The sequence below is a fragment of the Sus scrofa genome, chromosome 15 (genome assembly GCF_054392235.1).
Source record: "Sus scrofa isolate SSC_HxYL_T2T_F1_AM1 chromosome 15, Sscrofa_HxYL_maternal_Yorkshire_Landrace_v2.0, whole genome shotgun sequence".
NCBI lineage: Eukaryota > Metazoa > Chordata > Mammalia > Artiodactyla > Suidae > Sus > Sus scrofa.
In genome coordinates this window covers 58,101,615-58,124,694 of record NC_139397.1, presented here as the reverse complement: position 1 = coordinate 58,124,694, position 23,080 = coordinate 58,101,615, and the positions used below count along the sequence as shown (strand labels likewise).

The following is a 23,080-nucleotide window of genomic DNA, read 5'->3' as shown; positions in this document are numbered from 1 at the left end:
GAGTGGAAAACCCCCAGTGCAACTGCAAGCAGGGAAAGCAGGATTAGAAAGGCCCTGCAGAATACACATTTTCTTCAAGATAGGATTTGTGAAGCCTCTAGGGGAGGACAAACGTATGGACACTGAAGAGAAGGTTTTGGTGGCTCAAATGAGAAAAATTAGATTGTGAGTCTGCTGAGCTATAAAGAAGAAGCATCTTCTTAAGGAGGTTCCATGAAAGATTTCTATCCCCAACCACAAAATAGTGCAATTCTGACATCAGCAACCATTTGTAATGAAATCACTTTAAACTTGGTTTTTCTCAAAAGCATTCTGCAAATGAATTTGCTTTCTACTTCGACTTCGAAATTATTTCTTTAGAACAACTCAAGACTCAGAGATGGATGATAACGGGACTACAACATATCTGCTAGTATCTGATAATCAAACTGCAGTAGGTATTGGTATAAATATGCATGCCGTTTGGCATGAAGCAGCAGGTGTTTAATAATTGCGACTGAAGGGGAACCATGTTGATTCACGATGTGTATCCAAAATTGGCCACGTGGTGAGGAACGGGATACAAGCGGAGCAGCAAGCAGGAGCTCAGGACATCACACCAATAAAGGAGGAGGCAGGGGGAAAGGATTACCTCCGCTGTGTCCGGAGGAGGGCTCTAAGCCACATCTATCTACTCATACCTTCTGGCAGGTAATCTACAAAGCAGGTTGGCCGCCAAGACTGAAAGAGGCACTTGCCTACTTAACAGCCAAAATTAGTTAACAATCAGTTAGGCAGGGGAGCTAAAAGAGGGAACTAAGAGGAAAACATTCACGTGAAACAATGATAAACTGGAGCTCTTTAACTCCTGTCTTTAAGTACAGAAATTTAAGGTTGCGTAAACATGACCATCTAAATCCTTTAATCCCACCGCTGACATTTGTAGTGACTGAGAAGGATTAATCATTTTGATCTCTAAAGGAATCATTTTAAGGAGTTAATATCTAAAAGTCATAAACTTTGGAGTTGCAGTAATTAGCCTTGTGGATCTGATGAATGTTTCAGGTTTTTGTTTCTCTTTATGAAACCCTATTCTCACATAGAAAAGGTTTTTCTCAGCACTGGGAAGTAGTTCAGAAAACATGAAAAGGGGTTTCAGATTCCTTTCGTTTTTGTAAGATGACAGAGGTGAGGGGGAACACTGGGGAAATGAAAAGTTGGGGTAGAACTGGAAATTCATAGCCGCATTAAGCACTGAATGGTAAGACCATATGGTCATATTTCTTTTGAAGTCTAGGACCAGTTCCCATTATTCACTATAATGGCATCCAAGACTAAACTAAATCTCAGTCTTTAAAATTAAAAGCATTTCTCTCTTGGCTCTCAAATCTTCCTCTTTCACGATTTCCAACATGCCTGAATGTTTAATCTCTTTTCATAATGCAAAAAATACAAATAAACAACATAAAAATAAGAGGAGTTAAAAAAAAGATATATTCTATTTCACTTCCAAAGCAGAATAAAACGGTACAGAGACACACCATTAGTTTCTTTATCGATGGAGTTATCAACACTATTTTTACATCTGCCCAATGCTATTAGTGATATTATAAGATTACACATGCACCCTTCATGTTCTCTACATGTAAGAAATATGCATTTAATTCTTTTGACCTACCTGGAATATACATTATGGAGGAAGACTTAAAAATTATTTATCATTTTAGAAATACTCCAACAATAAAACTGCCAAAAATGTAACCTATATTCAAGAGCTAAACTGGACTTTTTTTCCATTTGGAAATTGATGAAAATATTTGAGAGGCATGGTCCCAGTGATGTGCCACCACATCCTCCTTCTCTCCCTCAGCACAATCCTGGATGGGTTGGCGATGCTATTATCTTAATGGGCAAAATGTCTTTATCCAGCAAAACACTGTAGTGCATTGGCAGCAGTAGTTGTTTGTAAGAGGATTGTGGTTGTGGTTCAGTGGAGACAATGTGACACTGCCCCAGGACCAAATGAAATGTCACCCTAGCTGAAGCTGGATGAAAGAGAAAAAGCAAATCCTAAACTTTCTGTATTCAACTACACTTCTTTGAACATGCCTAGTTTTCATTTTTTAAAATTATTACTGGGTAGGTAAAGTCCACACTCAGTGAAATACACAAATATTAAGTGGACACGTCAGAGAATTTAACAAATACATCCACCAGGAACCTAAACCAAATATGGCCACCCACAAAGTTCCCGTGTCCCCTGTAGTCAAACCCCATCTTCACAGGTAACCACTCTTCTGATTTCTTCAACTGTAGATCAGTTTTGCCTGTTCCAGAACTCAATAGAAAGAGTCACATAGTATGTACTCTGGATCCTTTCACTTAGCGGAATGTTTTGGGGGCCCTTCCACACTGTTGCTTTATTAGTGGTTCATCTTTGGTATTTCCAACGTGGGTTCTATTGCATGAATATACTACAGTTTGTTACATCCATTCACTTGGTGATTAAGGTTTGGGTCTATTATGAATAAAGCTGCTATGAAGATAGTTTCGTGTGTGTGTGTGTGTGTGTGTGTGTGTGAATACTTAGGATATGAATTGCTGGGTCAGGGGAAGTTATTTCAAACTTTACGTAAGAAATTGCCAACAGGTTCTAAACAAAGACTGCCATTTGACATTTTACACTTTCATCCTCAATGGATGTATGAGAGTTAATTTGTTCTACATTGTCACCAATATTTGGGGCTGTGGATCTTCAATTCTAGCCATTCTTAGTGGATGAGTGGTAGATTTCACTGTAGTTTTAATTTTCAGTTCCCTGGTGGCTAATGCTATTGAACGCTTTTTCATGCGCTCATTAGATATTTGTGTCTTTTCTGTGTAGTTTCCTGTTTAAGAGTTTTACCCATTTAAGAACTGCAATGTTTATTTTTTTAGTTATTGATTTATAGGAGCTCTTTATATATTCCGGCTACCAGTCCTTGTTATATATATGACATATGTATGTATATATGTGTATTATGTGTGTATATGACATATATATGTACATATATGTAACTTTCAGACTGCAGCTTGCCTTTTCATTTTCTTAATAATATCTTCTGATAAGCAAAAGTTTTAATTTTGATGAAGTCCAATTTATCATATTTTCTTTTATACTTTGTCTTTTCATGACCTCTCTAAGCTATGTATGTTTACTCCAGGGTTGCAAGCATGTTGAAGAATATAAGCATACTGTTATACTGTGATTTACTTAGAAGGTTTTGGTTTATTCATGGAAATTAGAAAGGTGAAAGAGAAGAGTAGAAATGATAGGATCTGATTCTATTTATTTATGGCTCAGAACTTAGTAGTTGAATGAGTGGCCATTTTAACAAGTCTAGGTCTCAATCTTCCTTATCTATAAAATGGACAGAGAGGATCTCAGAGATCTCTCAATTATAAGTTTACATAGAAGCAGAAAGAAGCAACACAGCAGATCATGAATCAAGGCTGAGAGCAACAGCATGAAGACTTCAAAGAGAAGAGAAAAGAAGAGAATAGACCTTGATAAAAGTATGTGTCAAAAGGGTTAAAATTTCCCTTAGCACCAGGGACTTTTGGTTTACCTTCATCCCTCACCTAAATCAAAAACACTGTGTCATGCTCCCACCATGCCTGAAACTCATTCTGAATTGAAAACCAGTAGGAAAGTGTGGACATTACCAAGCCATACCTACCTCTTCTGGAAAGGTACTCTTCATCTCCACTCACTAAAGTGTAGAATGTGCCGTGCATCCAAGAACTGGATTACTTTTGCCTTTGAACTCTGATGATTTAAAACTAGAAGGTTTTCCCTTATAGTCCTACTCTCCAAATACAATTTCCACTAATATTTTACTGCCTTTTCTTTTCTTTCTCCCCCCTTCCTTCCTCCTTCTTTCTTTCTTATAATTCTGTGAATGTATTTTGTTGTATTTATTTCACATACTTTTTTAAAAGAGTTTTTGATTCAAGTTTTGTGTAATGAAATTCACAAGTTGGTCTTTTTTTTTTTTTTTTTTTTTTTTTTGGCTTCTACCTGAGCCAAAACGTCACAATTGTACAAAAAGTCTTTGCTTAGGAATCATTGTGTTTAGAAGTTGATAATAGATCTGTTTACATTTTTCCATACAGCCTGGAGGAAGACAAGATGGAATATGCAAGTGTATTAAGACATCTGGATGTGAAGAAGTAAGTGGATGCCTTCTAGTGCATAACTTCCATGGACAAGGCTGTCTCCTTGAAAAAAAATGTATTCAGCATGGCAACCAGGAACACCTGTCACTACAGTTGTCTCTCCCATTCCTTTTCTGCTTACCAAGCCAGGAGGAATTTCCTTAGCAAATCATTGGTAGTCATCTGGTTCAAGAATGCTCAATGAGGGAAGCCAGAACAGGAGCTGAGCAGGGGGAATACAGGAGCTGGGCTGAGCTACTGCCCTTCTCAGAATAACAGGAAACTGACAACCTTTTCAAATGTTAGATAACCACCTGAATTTGCTCTTCTGTGAATTGTCTGTCCATGCCATTTCCCATGGGGTTGTTTGTCTTTCTGTTTTCAATTTGGAAATGTCACTATTAGTTTATTATACACACACACACACAAACACACACACACACACACTACGTATATACATATATAATATATATAAAACTTTTATCTGTCACATGGATTGTAAACATATTTCCCAACATAAAATTCTGTTTATGGTATTTTTGCTATTATTTATATTTCAGATAAAAGGTTTTAAATTAAATAGTCACATAAGGCTCTTCTTTCGGGTTTTCTATTTCTAATAGAATGGTCTCTGCTTTCTTGGGATGTACATATAGTCCCTGGGGCAGGCTGTGGAGATTCACAACCATTTTTTTCCTTGCTGTTATAAAAGCTGGAAAGCAAAAATAGTAAATGTTCCCTGTTCTCATGCAGTTAAGCGTAGCCAAGTATAACAGTTTCGAAAAAAGAGATGTAGGAAGACGTCTCTGGTGAGTAAAAGAAATAGTCCAATGGAGAGGAGACCTTCTCACCCTTGCTTTTACTCTATTTCAACCAGGGATAGGAAAATGCAGCAAACATCAGGGATCTGTGGGACAGAGGCCACATGCTAAGGATGGCCCAGCAAAAAAAAAAAAAAAAAAAGAAAGACAGATGGTACCTGAGTCCTTGATGGCATCCTTGAACCCTAGATGGTCTACCTCTGGACTATTTGTTTTGTAAAAAAATAAATATGTTAGTGTTTATTGTTTTGAGAGCTTTTTGCTACTCATGGATCAAGTCATTCCTGCTTTATTCAGTCTCTCAAATTAACTTCTAGAATCCTTATTGCTTTATTTTTTACATTTGTCTTTAATCCATCTTAATTTATTTTTGAATATGCTGAAAGATATGGGTCCAATTTTATATGCTTCCAGATGGATAACCAGTTGTGCCAGCACCATTTATCAAATCCCACTGAATAGAAAAACCGTTTTTTGTTTTATGCTAAATTTCCCTATATACTAGGATCTATTTCTGAAATTTTAGTTTATTCCCTAAATAAGTTCTGATCAACTTGTCCTTAGTTATGCCAATATCATATAGATGTGATTAAAGGGCTTCCTAGTATTTTTAAAAAATACATGGTAAGGATATCTTATCCTCACTTTAAAACTGTTTTTGGCTATTTTTGACATATATCCTTCTACACGAATTTTAAGATCACTTTCTCCAATTAAAAATAAACCTTGACTTCTTTAATTTATTTGGGTAGAATTGGTATTTTTATGACATCAGTCTTCCCAGATGAAAATATTGACAGTCTTTCCCTGTCTTCAGATCTTGTCTTGTGTCTTACAATAATATTTACAGATCCCTTCATATTAGGCTCTGTAACACTCTGGCAAAATTTAGTCCAAAGAATTTGTCTGCCATTGTGTTGTGTGAATTTGTGTTTGTGGACATTGTGATTACATTTTTTTTTTGACTTCCAAATTTAGCCAATTGCTATTTAGCAAGTACCTTGCCATTGTAATAGAATTTGTTTTGACTTCCAAATTTAGCCAACTGTTTAATGAGTACTTAGAAATGATATATAATACATATTAGGCATTATTCTAAGAAGTTTACACATATTAACTCATTTCATTCTCAACAAACTATAGAATATAAACTAAAGCACAATCTAGATGGAAGAAAACTAAAGCACAGAGAAATTAAGCAATTTGTTTAAGCAAGTTATTTTGCCAAAACTAGGTGGGTAACTTGTCACTTAACTATTGAATGACAGATGTGGGTCAGAAACACATATTTGGATCCAGAATCTATACTCTTAACTATTACACCACATACACTCCCAGTGATGTCTATATAGCAATATTGAACTCATCCAAGTACCAATTTGCTTCAAATGTTTATTTCACATCATGTCTGTATGTATAAAATCAGCCATATAGTTAATGAAAATGCTAATTTTTTTTTTTTTTTTTAATGGCCACACTCATGGCATATGGAAGTTCCTGGGCCAGGGACTGAATCTCAGCCACAGCTGTGACCTACACCACAACTGCAGCAAAGCCAGATCCTTTAACACACTGTTCCGGGGTGGGATCAAACCTGATCGTTCTGCAGCGATCAAAACAGAACAGACCCGAGCAGTTGTGCCACAGCAGGAATGCCTGAAAGTGCTAATTTCAATATTTACTAAAACATATATCCATTGTTTCATTACTTCTCTTATTATAATTGTTAAAATGTCTAAGACAATTTTGCATAGTAATTGTGAGGATAGGTGAGCCTTTCTTGTGTTACTTAAAGTGAAATGGTCTTACTCTTTAGAACACTCTTTAATTTTTTTTTGATTGATCATCTTACATACTACTAACATATTTAAGTGTTTCTTCTTGTTTAGTGAGTTTTATTTTAATAAGGAATGGTTTCTAAATTTTATCCCAAACCTTTTCATCATCTACTGATAAGATCATGCTTTTCTACATTGATTTATTAACGTAATTATGTTAATAGATTTCCTAACATTGAAAAATCCTTGCATAATCAAGGATTAGTAACCACTTGGTTATTAATCTGGTCTAGATTATTATCCTTTTTATACATTGCAAGATTCTTATATACAAATAGTTATTAAAATTTTTACATATATATTAAGAAGCAATTTTGGTCTAGATAGCTTCTTTTTTGTACTATGTTATTAATTAAATTTTACTGTTAAGGTTATGCCAGTATAAATTCACAGGGTGAATTTGTGCTTACCATCCTTTTCTTTCTTCCTTCCTTCCTTTCTTTCTCTCTCTCTTTCCTTCTTCCTTTCTTTCTTTTTTTTGGTGTTGAATAGCTTTGAACTTTGGACTTAGTTGTACTTTGAAGGTTATATAAAATTCAGCAGGAACCTGTTTATTTTTTTTAAATGGTGCCCCCTTTCAACCACCTTTCTAATCTATTCTGAGATAACTGATTCTGACAAGTGTTCTACATGTTTTGAAATAATCTGGGGTTCATTATATTTTACTAAAAAAATAAAGTTCTCTAGATTTAAAAATTTGATTGGAGAAGTTCCTTTTAGTTGTTCCAATGTCTTTAGTACCTCTCTTTATTTTTATTCTCATTATTCTTTAATAAGGACCATCAGGTGATTTCTGATTTCTTAGTCTTTTTCAAGCATCTACTTTTTGTTTGTTTTAAATTTCAGTTTATCACAATTATCTACCTTTTCCTATTTTCCTTTGCTTCCTTTTTTCTGATATTTTACTCATTTCTTAAGAATTCCTTTTTGTTGGTCTTTTTAGTTTTGTTTCTGAAGAAGGTAAACCAAAATATCCCACAAAAACTGTAATTTAACAACCTTTTTTCGCTAAAAGCTTCTGATTTATAAATTTAGCTACTATATTGTTTAATGTATGTAATTTCAGAGCATTCACCCTTCTGTCTTTTATCATTTGCTTAGCAGTCCTCTTTATCCTGTTTAGTGTTTTAAATTGTAAATTTCACATTTCCTAATAGTAATACTACCCTTCCTACTTTTTGTTCGTATTTACCTGATATCTCTTTATAGCCATCTCTTTATTCTCAAGGACTTTTTACTATTTTAAGTCTGCTTCTTATAAATACCAGCAACATTTATAAATCAACTGAGTAGTTTCTGTTCATGTCCAAATTCAGTGCATTTCCATTTCATGTACAATATTTTATATGGTAGAGTTCACTTTTTCCATCTTATTTATGGATATTCATGATTTTACTTGTTCCCTCTTTTTCCTTGATCATACTGCTATTCATTCCCCTTTCCCTCCATTAATTAGGAAGGTCTCTCTTCTTTTTTTCATTTATTTTTAAGTCTTTTAAAAAATTAAAGTATAGTTGATTTAGAATGTTTCTTCAATTTCTGTTGTACAGCAGAGTGATCCAGTCACACCCAGTTCCCTGTGTTGTACAGTAGGGCCCCACCATCCATCCATTCCAGATGTGAACAGCTTTCTTCATTTCGCTAATGATTACCTTCCTTTTCCTGACATTCATATTCAAATACATATTTGTCCTTATTACATGAACACAAGATAGCAATTATTCCCTCCACTAAAGCTCAATTCCATCACTGTTTCCTCCCTCCCTCCTCAGATGGGATTTCTGGAACACTCATCATTTCCCTACCACTTTCTTCCAACTACTGCATTTTGCTAAGATAGGGAAGGGGTTTTATGTCCCTTTGTAAGGTCCCCTCTGTGGTGGGTCCTGCACGTTTCCACTTGCTCTGTCTTCAGTCTTCATCATGTGGGGTTTGATCACACATATACTGTATAGTAGATGGTTCACTATCTTTTCCTTTCCTTCCCCCTGTAGTGATTCTGCTTCATGAATACTTCCCCAGATGGTACACAGTGGTGACACAGTCTCTGAATCTCTGCATGTCCCTACATATCTTCTATTTATTCTGAGAGATGAATGGTGGTGCCTTCTCTGCACATAGAACCCCTGCGTTGTAGTTTCTCCCTCTTGGTAGAAGTCATTCTATTATCTTCTAGTTTTCATTTTTTGAAGATGAGAAATTCATTAGTCTTATTTTGTTTCTTTTGTTAAGTTACAAGAGGAGTAACTTCTTTTTTTCTCTCTAAAACCCTGAAAAATATCTTTATCCATAAAGTTAAAGAATTTCTCTAGGATGAGTTTAGGTGTGTGTGTGTGTGTGTGTGTGTGTGTGTGTGTGTTTCTTAATTTTATCAGGAACTTTGTCTTCTGAACCATTTTTTTCTATTTGGTCTTTCAAAACCTTGCACTTGGATTTCAATAATGACCACCCTCTCTTCTACAACTAATCTACTATATTTTTTTGGTTTGTAAATTATGCACACACCCCCCCCCCAAGCATTTGGTTGTTATTGTTGGTTTTGTTGTTGTTACTTTTTTTTAACTTAGATTTCAGAAAGTGCTCTTTACCATATTTCTTTATTTTAGTTCCAGTTTTCCTTTCTCCACTCTATTGCTCATTTGCATTTGGAGCTTCCTGATCCTCTGTGTGTATCTTAAACCACCTCCTACATGCTGGGCGCCTTTCAGCTTGCTACTGCTTTCCTGTTATTCCTTGAAAGCAGTGGCAAGTCCTGTTAGCCTCTAGGGACAAGCTTTTCTGCTCCCATGGCTGCCATGCTCACACTACTAGAGCAGATAAAATCTGTGTGTTTAGGTTCTCCCAGCTCCTGAGGGGCCAAGGAAACCAGCTGCTCCTGAAAGACGACATTCAGCCAGTAAGGAGTTTGGGAGAGGCAGGTTAGCCCCTCTGGCCCCACGAAACCAAGGCATTCTCTCCCATCCTCAGACTAGGACTTGACCATCTTTCAGGTTCTCATCTGGCTCAACAAGGAAAGTATCTGCATCAGCTTTGTCCCAGGACCCTAATAGGGCTCTAGACCTCATTTGTACCCTTATCATCACTGCTCAGCTCAGGGCCAGTAAGGAGTTGCCTGGGAGATGAGTGGATGAAGCATCATTCAAGCCACCTTTATGCCAGAATCCTGGATACATAGTCACAGGAAAACTCAGACTGCTCCTCTACTGCCCCTGAGTTTCATGAAAGAGGGTTACAATTGGTAAGGGGAAGGCCCGGTGTCTGGAATCTTGCATAAAAGATGAACTGGGACTTGGGCTGCAGCCCACTAGGGAGATACAGCAGGAAGCACTTGGGCTCGTGGGATCCACTGCCCCACAGTGTCTACTTGAGCTGGCCTTGGACCTGAAGTGCCGGGAGGTGAGAAGTCATGTCTGCAGGAGCTGGGGGCTGCCAGGCACTGTTGCTGCTGCTCGGCAGGAAGAGAAGGCCAATCCCAAAGTACTGGTAAGGGAGTCTCTGGGGCTGGAAACAAGCAGTCAGGGAAGATGCTGGGGAGCCAGGCTCAGTGTCAGTCTTTGTCACTCTGCCCTACTCCTTCCCTTCCCCACACAGCAAGTGTTTTATCTACTTTGATTTCAGGCATGTACAAGCACAGACAGAGTGCTATACGCTTTTCAAATTTGAAAAGATAACCCTCCTCCCCACTGACATTCTTTTTTTTTTTTTTTTTTTTTTTGTCGTTTTGCTGTTGTTGTTGTTGTTGCTATTTCTTGGGCCGCTCCGGCGGCATATGGAGGCTAGGGGTTCCCAGCCTAGGGGTTGAATCGGAGCTGTAGCCACCGGCCTACGCCAGAGCCACAGCAACGCGGGATCCGAGCCGCGTCTGCAACCTACACCACAGCTCACGGCAATGCCAGATCGTTAACCCACTGAGCAAGGGGCAGGGACCGAACCCGCAACCTCATGGTTCCTAGTCGGATTCGTTAACCACTGCACCACGACAGGAACTCCTGACATTCTATAAATGAAGAATAAGTAGTAGTCTTCTCATTTTACAGTTCTGAAATTCACAACCTCAACACCAATTACTGACTAAAGGGTAAACATGCTGGGTTAAGACTCTCTCGAAGGTAGGTTTTCGTTTTTGTTTTTTTTTCAGGCTTGTGGTTTGGTGGAACAAAAGTGTTCCCATTTCCAGACATCACTTCATTTCAAAAGTCACCCTCCTGGCCAACATTCCTTGCTGGAGTCGACAAGCTTTCTCGTTTGGTCAAGAACATTACGGGCCATGTACATAGTGCCGAGAAGAGAAGATCTTTTATTTTATCACTCCTTTAAAACTGTGGGATGATCTTATGCAGCTGTTTCATAAGAAATGTGTCTCAGGACCTGATGGGATTAAATTCCCTTCAAAGATGAATCAAAGAAAATAGTATCTAAGCATGCCAAACAAGCCATTATTACTCTAACCCCCCACACCTACAGAGAAAGCTCCACAGCTGCTAAAAGGACAACTCTTTCCATCACCCAATAAACCACATGGAGAAATTTAAAAGGAGAGAGAGAGGCCTGTGTGAGATGCAGTCAAATCACACATTACTCTGTAAAGGGAATCAGCCTCAGCTTTACAGTATCTAAATATAACATGTAATTAACAATAGTCATTTGCCACTCAGTAGAGCCATAAAAACTGATGAAAATCAAGTTTGAAAATAGGCCATAAAATTGGTTGATAAAAATAAAAACATTGTCTCCCCACCCATGGTTGACTAAAAACATGGTATTTCTAGATTTGAGTTCTCTGTGTAATTGTAAGAATGGGGGCGGGGGGGAGGGTACCTCCATTGATCCCTCCTCCAGCCAGAGCCCCATTTTCCCCATGTTGTTCAAAGAAGACAGGGCTGTAGGATGGACAGGTTGTTGTAAAACTCCGTGGACAAGCTCAATTAGCATGATTCTTTGGCATCGTTTCAACGTTCTTTGGCTACTCTTAATATTTTTCATCTTTCATTTTTATTATGTGTGTGATGTCAGGAGCTGTGGCAGGAAACACATTTTGTCAATTAAATAATTAATCCCACAGCATAATAGTCAGGGAGGAAAAATTGACATTTGTCAGGTTCGAAGAAAACGAAAGCCTAGGAGGATTTTTCATGACGCTCGCTCGGGAAGCACATAATCTGATAGCAGACCTTCCTTTCCCCTTTCTCGTCTCATCCACCTTCCCCACATCAAACCCCAGGAAAGAAAAGGCCTTGCCAATGCTGCCCTGTCCCCCATCCTCATCCACCTGAACCCCAAATCACCTCAATTTTATTCCCTCAATAGGTCTCCAGGCTCTTCATTTCTCTCAATTCGAACCATCAAAATTGACTAAAATTGACTCCCATCAATCAAAGGGCAATGATGACCTTGAAGTGCCTGTTTTCTGCTTTGGCAACTGCACAGAGGTCAGAAGACTGAGGGCCGGAGGCAGACAGGCCTGGGTTCACGTGCCAGTGCAGCCCCCTTGGGCCCTGGGATCTCAAGCCTCCAAGCCTTGAGTGTCTCAACCTGCAGAAGGAGGACACTCCTGGAATCCACTCCCAAGGTGGCTTAAATGATGCCGCATGTACCTGCGCAGCAACTGAGCAGAGGGCTGTAAGGAATCAGCGCCCACTAGCTATAAATAGCAGCGCATTCCATTTATGTTTTTAATACTGTCTGATTTATGAACGTGTCAAGTGAATTGCAGCACCATCCTGCACTGCACTTTTGCTTTTCCTTTCACTTCTGCTCTTAAACCTCTTCTCACTACTCCATGCAGCTTCTCCTGACAAGAGGCCTCTGTCGGCTGCCTTGCTCTCCCTGTTTCCTCTGTTCTTTTCATCCTCAGGTCCTTGGCTGGCAGGGAGCTAGTAATAGGACTGTCTGTCCCAGTGCTCCCACAGATGGTATCGCCATGTCATCAACCACAGTCTGCACTGGATTAATGCTGCCTAGGAGGTGACAATTTCAGCTCGCTATTTTTACCCTCTTTGAGCATCCTCCTCTCTGCCAAAACAGAATGCTTGCTTGGGGTAGAGATGAGCTTCCTCCGTGCATCATCCCCCATATACTGTTTTTTATGTTTTTTGTGTTTTTTTTCCCTCTAATAGTATTCCACGATGTATTTTCCCCCATAGAACACTACACCGTTATTTTTGTTAAAAACTGCAATACTCCACACCAGGTTCAGATCACATGCATTTCTACAGTAACTGCTATTTTTTAAAATTTTGTTTTGTCTCTTTTGTCTTTTCAGGGCTGCACCCACAGCATATGGAGGTTCCAGGCTAGGGGTTAAATCGGAGCTGTAGTGTCCGGCCTACACCACAGCTCGTGGCAATGCCAGATCCTTAACCCACTGAGCGAGGCCAGGGATCGAACCTGCATCCTCATGGATCCTAGCCGGATTTGTTAACTACTGAGTCATGATGGGAACTCCCTGCTATTTTTTAAATTGGTGAAAAATGTACCCTGATAATCTATGTCGGCTGTGTAGGCAACAGAAAAGGAAAAACTGGGTTTAGAATGATTGTCCATTATACAATGAACCCAAGTCCTTTAATTTAACAAAGAGGACATATCTCAAGTGTGGGTTCTGTAGCCTCCCTTAAAAACTGGATTAAAAATGTTAAGCTTGTTTGTCCTCTTTCATATCATTTGATACCAGTGATTAGTAAGGCATGCTTTAGTGGGGAAAGAAAAAAAAATCTCTCTTTGGCCAATTAAATGAGTCTTCTGGACGTAAACTGACTTAGGTGAGTGAACGCTATTTCAATCTAGTTAGGATGGCTTACAATGTAGAGAAGAAAAGAACGATGGAAAAATTTCAAACTTTTGATTGATTTACTGCATTCTTAGTTTTTCCTAAATGTGTTCCTGTTCTGTAGTAAGCTGTTACTCACACTTTCCGTAAGGTGACTGGAAAAGAATGAATATATTATTTAGTTTGAAAGTTTATTTTTCCTTGTTTCCTGATGAAATTAGCCAAGGGATACTAGGTTCTAGGTCAATGGACTGTGCAATACAGATGTAAGCTGATCTTACTTTTATTAGTAGTGCTCTCGCCCACGTCTCAAGACCGTGGGAGAAGAAACAAATGTGCCTGTGTATGCCTAATTTCTTTAGAAGCTACTATCTTTAAAGCATAGTAGTCAGGAGTTTTGGGATTGGGACACAAAGTTACAGAAGTCATTACTCCACTGGCGGAATATGCAGGCAGAAAACAGAGTGTAAAAATGTACAACAAATACATGTGAATGACAAGACTATAATGGATTATATTATGGGAAGCTAGAATCTTTTAAGGTCTAACCTTAATGCCCCAAGTTGCCTTGGAGAGAGAAAATGGAACCCTTCCGAAGCAGGCTTTTCTATTGATAGACAGACACAGCCAGCTGTGCTGGATGGATGAGGACATGATCGGGAGGAAGAAATCCTACTTTCCTCTGACGGAAAGAGGAGTTTCCTCACCGACAGTTCCTGTACTCCTTACCGCCAGTTCGAAGTATAAAAACAGTGTCTGTGAGCACCTTCCTGAGCCCGGAAGGGAGCCCCGGAGACCTCAGTGTCAAGTTCATGCGCCTACACTGTGGCCACATGCAGAATCGCGACTTTCTAGATGTGGATGATTCTCTACATGTGAGGTTACCCGCATCTGAGCTCGAGGCGCCCCTGGGCGCCTTTCTACCGCTCATATGGACTACTCCAGGATCATTCAATAGCTCCAAATCGGAATCAGAGGTTAGGACATCAATCAAAGAAAATAATCACGTGGCCTCAAAGGGGGAAAAAAAAATGACACCTGCCAGTTAGCACCAGCTGACCACGCCTTGTTTTACTAGAACAACGACCTACCTTGTCGGCTGTACTCATCCGCTTCTCTGTGGACCAAATCCTTCACTCGGTTTCCATAAAGCAGCCGTGAGGAATCGTGATCGAAAGCTTTCAGGGTTTCGCTGGAGCTGTAAGACTTCTGTGTCGGTACCCTACACTCCTCATTGTCCGCGGAGGAATTGGTGTACCGCCGTTCCTTCTCCCGCCTGCTCTTGGTCAGGGAGCAGTAAGGCCTACGTTCTTTCACATCCATACTTCATTCCTTCCGCGTGCACATCGGTCCTGGCTGTGACAAATTAGGCTCGGGGTTCAGTTCTCATTGGCCTGTCTGGGGAGATAAAAGGTTTGCATGATGTCAGCATAACATTCATCTAAAAGCTGCCTACTCACCATCCTTCTCAATCTGGAGAATGGTGCAAAGTACCAGTTCTATTGCCTCTCTAGGAAACTCGCTTTCCACGAGAAAGGATAATGTGTGAAATCAGTGTAAGATGTCCTGCGTTATTTGGACAGGAGGCAGGCTTTCTGGCCAATGAGAGTTATGGCTGCTTGTTCAAGTTCCTAGAGCTGCGTTTTCACATTCAAACAAACAACAGAAAAATTAAACTCAGGCTCAAATCTGGATACAGAATCCAGCCAAAAATTGGCCTTGATATGTTTCCTATATTTTCCACCATGGAAACATTTTCTCTTGCTGCATTTTCTCCATTCACAAATAAATTTCTTTTCTTTTTCTTACAAAAACATATACCACTTTTTGCTTTTTTTATTTTATTTTTCTTTTTTGGCCACACCCATGGCATGCAGAAGTTCCTGGGCCAGGGATTGAACCAGCAGTGACCCAATCTTTTAATTTCTTTTTAAAGAGCAAGAGTAAATTGGGAGCTTCTTAGAAGTGACACTTTTTCAAATGCCCATTTTATTATTTTTTATAAAACCTTTTCCTTAGGAGGGCATAATTATCACGTGTTAAGGACTTAAATGTCTTGAAAAAGCTGATCCTTCTCGACCACTCTTCTCCTTCTAAAGCATTTTCCTCTCTAGAAAATGAATTTAATCAGTATGATCTTATTATGTAAGGCAATTCAAGTGGCTGATGCGATAGGGCTAGTTTCCAGTAAGTGCCAGAAGCAAGAGTAAGTTAGAGGGACCAGAGCCCATTGTGTTTCTCTGCCCAGCAACTCTCTTTTTCCTGAACTGGCTCAACTGACAGGGCTCAAAGTGGGTAGAAGAGACTCTGCTGCTAAATATACAGTTGCCCAGGGCTGATCCACATTTCAAGTGGTCTTCTCTTTTGCCTTTATTCTTGCTCATTTTGTCTTTCAATCTGCTGGTCCCTGAAGGCCTTGTCTGCAGCCCTCAGCATTTCCCCTGCCCTACTCCTTTCCTAAACTCACTTGTGCCTTGAGTGACTCCATCATCAACTCGAAACAAATGACTCCTGGTGGCCCTGGTCTTCTCTTTGGTTCCATGTCCTCAGGATTGGACTTCTACACAGCTATTTTCTTGCCCATGAAATCCCCCTCCCTCTCAATTCATCCTTCGATCTCAGGGTCCAGATCATACTCTGCCCTTTAATGTGCTTCCAACATGGGGTCTCCTTGCCAACTCTGATGCACCCATGGGCCTTCAGCTCACATCTACACTGTCACCAAGTCTTTTTGTTTGTTTGTCTCTTCTTCTTCTTCTTCTTCTTTTTTTTTTTTTTTTGGTCTTTTTAGGACCGCACCTGTGCATGTGTTATTTGCCGGGCTGAGTTGAGTTGGAGCTGCAGCTACTGGCCAACACCACAGCCACAGTAATGAGGGATCGGAGTTGTGTCTGCAACCTACACCACAGCTCATGGCAACACTGGATCCCTTACCCACTGAGCAAGGCCAGGGATGGAACCTGTGTCTTCATGGATACTTAGTCGGGTTCATTACTGCTGAGCCACAACAGGAACCAGTTTTGTTTTTTTCTTGATTACATTTTTAAAATTAAATTTTATTGGAGGATAGCTGATTTAAATGTTGTGTTAGTTTCAGGTGTACAGCAAAATGAATCAGTTGTACATATATGTATATCCATTCTTTTTCAGATTCTTTTCTCATCTAGGTTATTGCACAGTATTGGGTAAATTTCTCTGTGCTCTCAGTAGGTCCTTGCTACTTGTCTACTTTATATATAGTAGTGTGTACATGGTGTTTGTTTTTTGCTTTTTAGGGCCACACCCACGGCATATGGAAGTTCCCAGGCTACGGGTCCAATCAGAGCTACAGCTGCTGGCCTACGCCATGGCCACAGGAACGCCAGATCCGAGCCCCACGTCTTCGACCTACACCATAGCTCATGGAAACGCCGGATCCTTAACCCAATGAGTGAGGCCAGGGATCGAACCTGCAACCTCATGGTTCCTAGTCAGATTCGTTCCTGCTGTGCCATGACAGGAACTCCATAGCAGTGTGTACATGTTAATCCCAACCTCCTAGTTTATCCCTCACCCCCACTCCCACCACATTTCCCCTTTGGTGAACACAAGTCTTGATTATTTCTGAGCAAAATGACAGTTCCTAATGCTTTTCACTTTTAATTCTTGCCTTCCAACCAAGAGTGAGGAGAGCAGGGGAACGCTGAGCTGAAATGACCCCAGAGTTCCAGAGCCTATGCTTGGAAAAGTTGGCTGCCCCTTCTGCTACCTCTTCAACCAAACAAAATCCTCCCCTTCCCATATTGATGGGCACCTCCCATGGGGTTCCACATGTCTCTGCTATGCATGGAGCTGGGCTGTTAAAAGTAGTCACTAAATGTTTTCTTGGCTGTTGAAATGGATCTTGGCTTCACTATCCTTTTCTTCTTTTTGATGAATCTGATTTCTTTTTAAATTAATTTTTCACTGACCCCTTCTGATTCATTAGTCCATTTTTTCTCTTTACAAATTCTTCCAATAGCTTTTAGTAGAGATTGGATTTCCCTTAATGTAGCTTTCTTCAATTTAGGGCAATGCACAATTTTAAAGTTAGGTGACAGGGACTATTTTTGTACAATAGGATTAAAACAACATACCAATTCACTCTTGTTATTCCAACAAACAAAAGTTACTTTAGGAAAATATTTATTGAATATTTATTTATTAATATGCTGGGCACTAAATCAAACAATGTTCCTGCCCTCAGGAAATACATGTTTAGTGAGGGAAACGGGTAACATACAGAGTGAAAAAATATGCCTGAGTTCAAGGAAAATTTTGTTTCCAAAATAATCTTGCTCTCTTTGGAGGAAAGGTTATACAGATTCTCATAACAAACTGATCATCAAAAAGCTTTTCATTGACCAGAAAAGTATTGTAATTTAAGCATTTTTAGTAATAAGAGTTTTGGCATTTGAAATCATTATAAAGTATCCATTTCTTGCCCTCAGTTGGCATATTTTAAAAAATAAGTGTTGGAGTTCCTGTCATAGCACAGTGGAAATGAATCCGACTAGGAACCATGAGGTTTCAGGTTCGATCCCTGGCCTTGCTCAGTGGGTCAAGGATCCAGCATTGCCATGAGCTGTGGTGTAGGTTGTAGATGCCACTCGGATCTGGCCCTGCTGTGGCTCTGGCATAGGCCGGCAGCAACAGCTCCGATTAGACCCCTAGCCTGGGAACCTCCACATGCCTAGGGTGTGGCCCTAAAAAGACAAAAAAAAAAAAAAAAAAAAAAAAAAGAGAAGAAGAAGAAAAGAAAAGATTTGCCAAAGTCTAAGTTAGACCATACATATTTCCATTTTGTATTTTTCTTTGTCCCTTTGGATCTTTGAATGTAAAAAGTATTTTATTTTCGATAGAGTGATACAATATTACATGATACATTTTTTTCAGTCTTGCAAATCAGATAAGCAATAGCTCTTTAACATAATAACATGAACATATATCATCACTAGCAAAGATGTATTCTTGTGGCTAATGTTACCAATGTTTATATGTCAATTCCAATGAAATGTTAATTAATAATTAAAAGATAATTTTAGGTATTTGTGAGTTTTAGAGAACACCTCTAGCATCAAATATCTGACTTTATTTGTGAAGCAATCCTAAAGTGCTGTGAAAAATTGAGATAGAGTATTCAAATATATAATCAAAGACAAAGACAAGTGTATTGAGCCTAGAGATACCAAACAATAAAAAGTCCTTTGCTTCTGTCCTTCCAGTTTTCCACATGGTTCAAACCCTTCAAGGATTTAATTTACACTGTAACATTTGCAACTACTGCTATGCTTCTGATGGAAGTCATTGAGTTCAGTATGACTTCAAAAGGCAGTGTTCTGCATTATCTCATACACTCAGAGCTGAAGATGAGAAGGTTAAAAAAACGCAGCTGCTTAAGTGGCGCTAAATTGTTGAAGCACTTTGATGGTGGTTGCACAGTCCTACAGGAAGAAGAAGGTCACCAAGTGCACATTCTGCATAAAGCAGTTAAGGAACAGGGCCACTGCTGCATCAGTGGGCAGGGCCTTTGAAAAGGAAGGAAAACTATTAGAGAGAAAGGTGACTGAAAACTTTTGGTTGAACTGATTACTACAGCAAGTATATGAGGACATCAAGCTGATCTGGTTACTTCCCATTAGCTCCCTGAAAAACCACTTGGTTCCTACCCAGAGCATTTCTCTGGAAAGCACAGCTGGCCTTAAGGCAAATTCCATTATTTGGTTATTTGTTTTTGTTTTTTTTTCTCAATAGCTTGCAAAGTATTTGACTGATTAAATGAGCAGGCAGGTAGTCTTGCCTTAGGGACACTAGGCAAGGGATCAGGTCCTCTGTTTCAGATATATTATTTAAACAGGCTGTAAAACATGGCCTGAGAACTCAAAGACATGATCACATTGTTTCACAACATGTTTCTAATTCCAAAGAAACAGTTTCAAATTGTAACTTTAGGAAGTAATCGGATTTTAATTGGACTTTGTATGTTTTTAAAACCCTTGATGGCAGTGATTAAAATCGCTCAGGTCTATGACAAACATCCATAAAAACATCTATACGCTACCATTCCAGCAACTGAAATAAAAACAAGTGTCTAAACCCAAAGGATTAAGTGACCTCGTGGTCAAACTCACAATTTCCTTGTTATTTATTTTCTGTGAGGATTACAAATTCCTGAATGGGAGTTCCTGTCGTGGCGCAGCGGAAACAAATCTGACTAGGAACCATGAGGTTGTAGGTTTGATCCCTGGCCTCGCTCAGTGGGTTAAGGACCTGGCATTGCCATGAGCTGTGGTGTAGGTTGCAGACTCGGCTTGGATCTGGCGTTGGTGTGGCTGTGGTGTAGGCTGGCTCTGATTTGATCCCTAGCCTGGGAACCTCCATATGTCGAGGGTGCAGCCCTAAAAAGACAAAAAGGCAAAACAAACAAAATTCCTGAATGTTACCTTGCATATCTTCTGCATAGATGTTCCCCTGACTTTATAATAGTTTGGAAAAGCTCAATGAAAAGAATAAACAACCTTCAGAGAAACATTAATTTACTCCAAAATAGTTCAAAGATCTAAATTATTTGAACAAGAAAATTTTGCCTTTTGTTATTCACAATTCATATTTTCCCTAGTAAGTTAGTGTTTATGATTTATTACCAATTATGTTAATCAAACAGTAAATACAAGTTTGCAACCACAAGAACTTTAACATGTTTCCTTTATTGAAAAGCTAGATTACTGCCAATTGAACTCAAGATGAAATCAATTGCTATTGTTCATTTTAGAGGAAATTTTGTTTCCTGAGACAAATTTATAAATCAAAGAAGTGAAATAATTAAGTACAAAAATAAAATCATATTATGGTGACTTTTTTTAGATAATGCTAAATTCAAGCATAACTAAAATTGTGCTCACAGTTTCAAATAGAAGAATGCAAGTGAATTTAACTATCATGTTTGATACACCAAATTAAAACACAAAGAAAACTGTGAAAAGAAATATAGGGAAAGAAGAGTGTACCGTAAGTATAAAAAGTGATGCTTGTTGAGAAGATACAGGTACAGAGAAAAATAAATACAGCAAATAATTAGTGATTGAGAAAATTAAAAATGGTTGCTTTCTTTAAATACGATAGGAAATCAAGAACACATTTGATAGCAATAATTAATAAGTCAACTTCTGCTTCCAGCCAAGATGGAGTAATGGGAACAGGATTTACCCTCCTATCTAAAATCATAACAACAACAAACATGTAACCAAGTTTTCAAGATTTTGACATGAAGAAACCGAAGGACAGTGCACCTTGAGAAAGGGAAACAAACAAGATGAGCCCCTGACTGCCCTTGCTCACTGTCTTGAGAGTTTTCAGGCTGTTGCACAGGGAAGAGGAACCCAGGAAGAGCCCAGCTGACTTCCTAAGCTAAAGAGACAGGGCTGAAAGTCTGGTGGAACAGGTGATAAGCCTCTGCAGGACAAAGTGTTGGAAAAAAGAGAGCTGCACGGAGCAAGAATTCTGCAGGTCAGCAAAGGGTCCTTCTTGAGAATTCAACAGAATACTGACCAGTACCTGTGCATGAGGAGAGTAACAGAGGCCAGAGAAAGAATGATTTGAAAGGATTATAGCTGAGTTTCTCAACACTGGCATTACTGACATTTTAGATGCAAAAACTTTTTGTTGGGGGCTATCCTATAGTAGGATGTTTAGCAGCATTCCTAGACTCTATCCACAAGATACCAGTAGCATCCCTAGTAATGACAATAAAAAATGTCCTGAGACATTACCAAATGTCTCCCTGGGGCAACACTTCCCCTCTAAAGGACCAATGAATTGCAGGGAACAGTATCCAGAGTTCAAACAGAGCCAAGAATTAGTGTATAGTTTTCCAGCCAGACTGGAAAAGTATCATAATTTATTAGGCAATGTACTCAAAATGGTCTTGCCTCAATTGTGGGGAATAATTAGCACTAGACTAAACATGGTTCTGGTCTCAATAAAAAAATCATAAAAGCAAGACCAGAAAGGATAAAAGTGTTTCCAAGTAGCTTAACCGTCCCATAACAAAGCTTGAGAATATTATAGAAACAGAAAAGTAACCAGCACAATAAAATTCACAGTGTCTGTCATCTGATCAAAGAGTGCCTGGCATGCAAAGCAACAGGAAAATAATGAGAAAAGTCAAGCAATTGAAGCTGATCCAGAATTGACATGGATATTAGCATTAATAGATAAGGACATGATACACTTATAGCTGTATCCCATATGCTTAAAAAATTAAATGGAGACATGAACTACATAAAAAGAACAAAAGCAAACTTCTAGAGATGACCGTATCTTAGATGGAACATACACTGAATAAGATGGTTGGCAGATTAGGCAATGCAGAAGAAAAGGTTAATGAGCTTAAAGATATAGTAATGGGAACTATATAAAATGAAGCACAGAGAAAGAAAATAAATAAATAAATACATCATTGGTGAGGTGTAGGACTACTTCAAGAGGCCAATACAGATGTAACTGGAGAAGAAGAGAGGAGGCAACAGAAAAATTTTGAAGAAATAACAATCAAAGTACTCTCAAGTTTGATAAATGATAATGACACAATATCCCAGAGGCTCAACAAACCCTGGGTACAAGAAATATAAAGAAAATCATACCAAGGCATTTGATTATGATCAAAATTGTTCAAAAGCAATAGTAAGGAATAAGTCTTAAAGCAGACCCAAGAAAAAGTTTCATTAAATTGTTTCTCATTGGAAATAATGTAAGCAAGAATAAAGAAAACTATCACCATAGAGTCCTATACCCAATGAAAATGTCTCTTAAAAGTTAAAGCAGATTAACTACCTTTTCAGACATACAAAGGTTAATCATCAGAGTTCCCACCATGACTCAGTGGTTAACGAATCCGACTGGGAACCGTGAGGTTGCGGGTTCGATCCCTGGCCTTGCTCAGTGGGTTGGGGATCCAGCGTTGCCATGAGTTGTAGTGTAGGTTGCAGACTCGGCTTGGATCTGGCATTGCTGTGGCTGTGGCGAAGGCTGGCGGCTATGGCTCCAATTGGACACCTAGCCTGGGAACCTCTGTGTGCTGCAGGTGCGGCCCTAGAAAAGGCAAAAAGACAAAAAAAAAAAAAAAAAAAAAAAAAAGGTTAATCATCAATAGACTCTCATTATAAGAAATACAATGGAAGTCCTCTTGGCCAAAGGAAAATACCATAAGATAGAAATATGGATCTATACAAAGGAAGAAGCTCTTGAAAATGGTAACTACATGGTTAAATATATGACACTTTTGTTATTATTTAAATCTCTTTAAAAGATAGATGTCTTTTTAAGCAAAAATATCATAACCAGTATTACAAATTTTACAACATACCTGCAAGTAAAATTTATTGCAATAGTAGCACAAAGGAAGGAGGTAGGGAAACAGAAGTATACTATTGCAAGGTTTTTATATTACATGCTAAGTA

At 38.9% G+C, this 23,080-nt stretch overlaps 1 protein-coding gene across 30 annotated transcripts in view; it reads right to left on the bottom strand.

Annotated features, from left to right (window-relative positions):
• TENM3 (teneurin transmembrane protein 3) overlaps positions 1-23,080 on the bottom strand; it is a 2,581,468-nt gene that overhangs the window by 430,796 nt on the left and 2,127,592 nt on the right. For all 30 annotated transcript variants that reach the window (XM_085000902.1, XM_021076354.2, XM_085000908.1 and 27 more), the window contains one exon: positions 14,696-15,002. In XM_085000902.1, coding sequence (XP_084857028.1) covers positions 14,696-14,927 — 232 coding nt within the window. In that variant the 5' untranslated portion in view covers positions 14,928-15,002. The remainder of the gene's footprint in view (positions 1-14,695; positions 15,003-23,080) is intronic.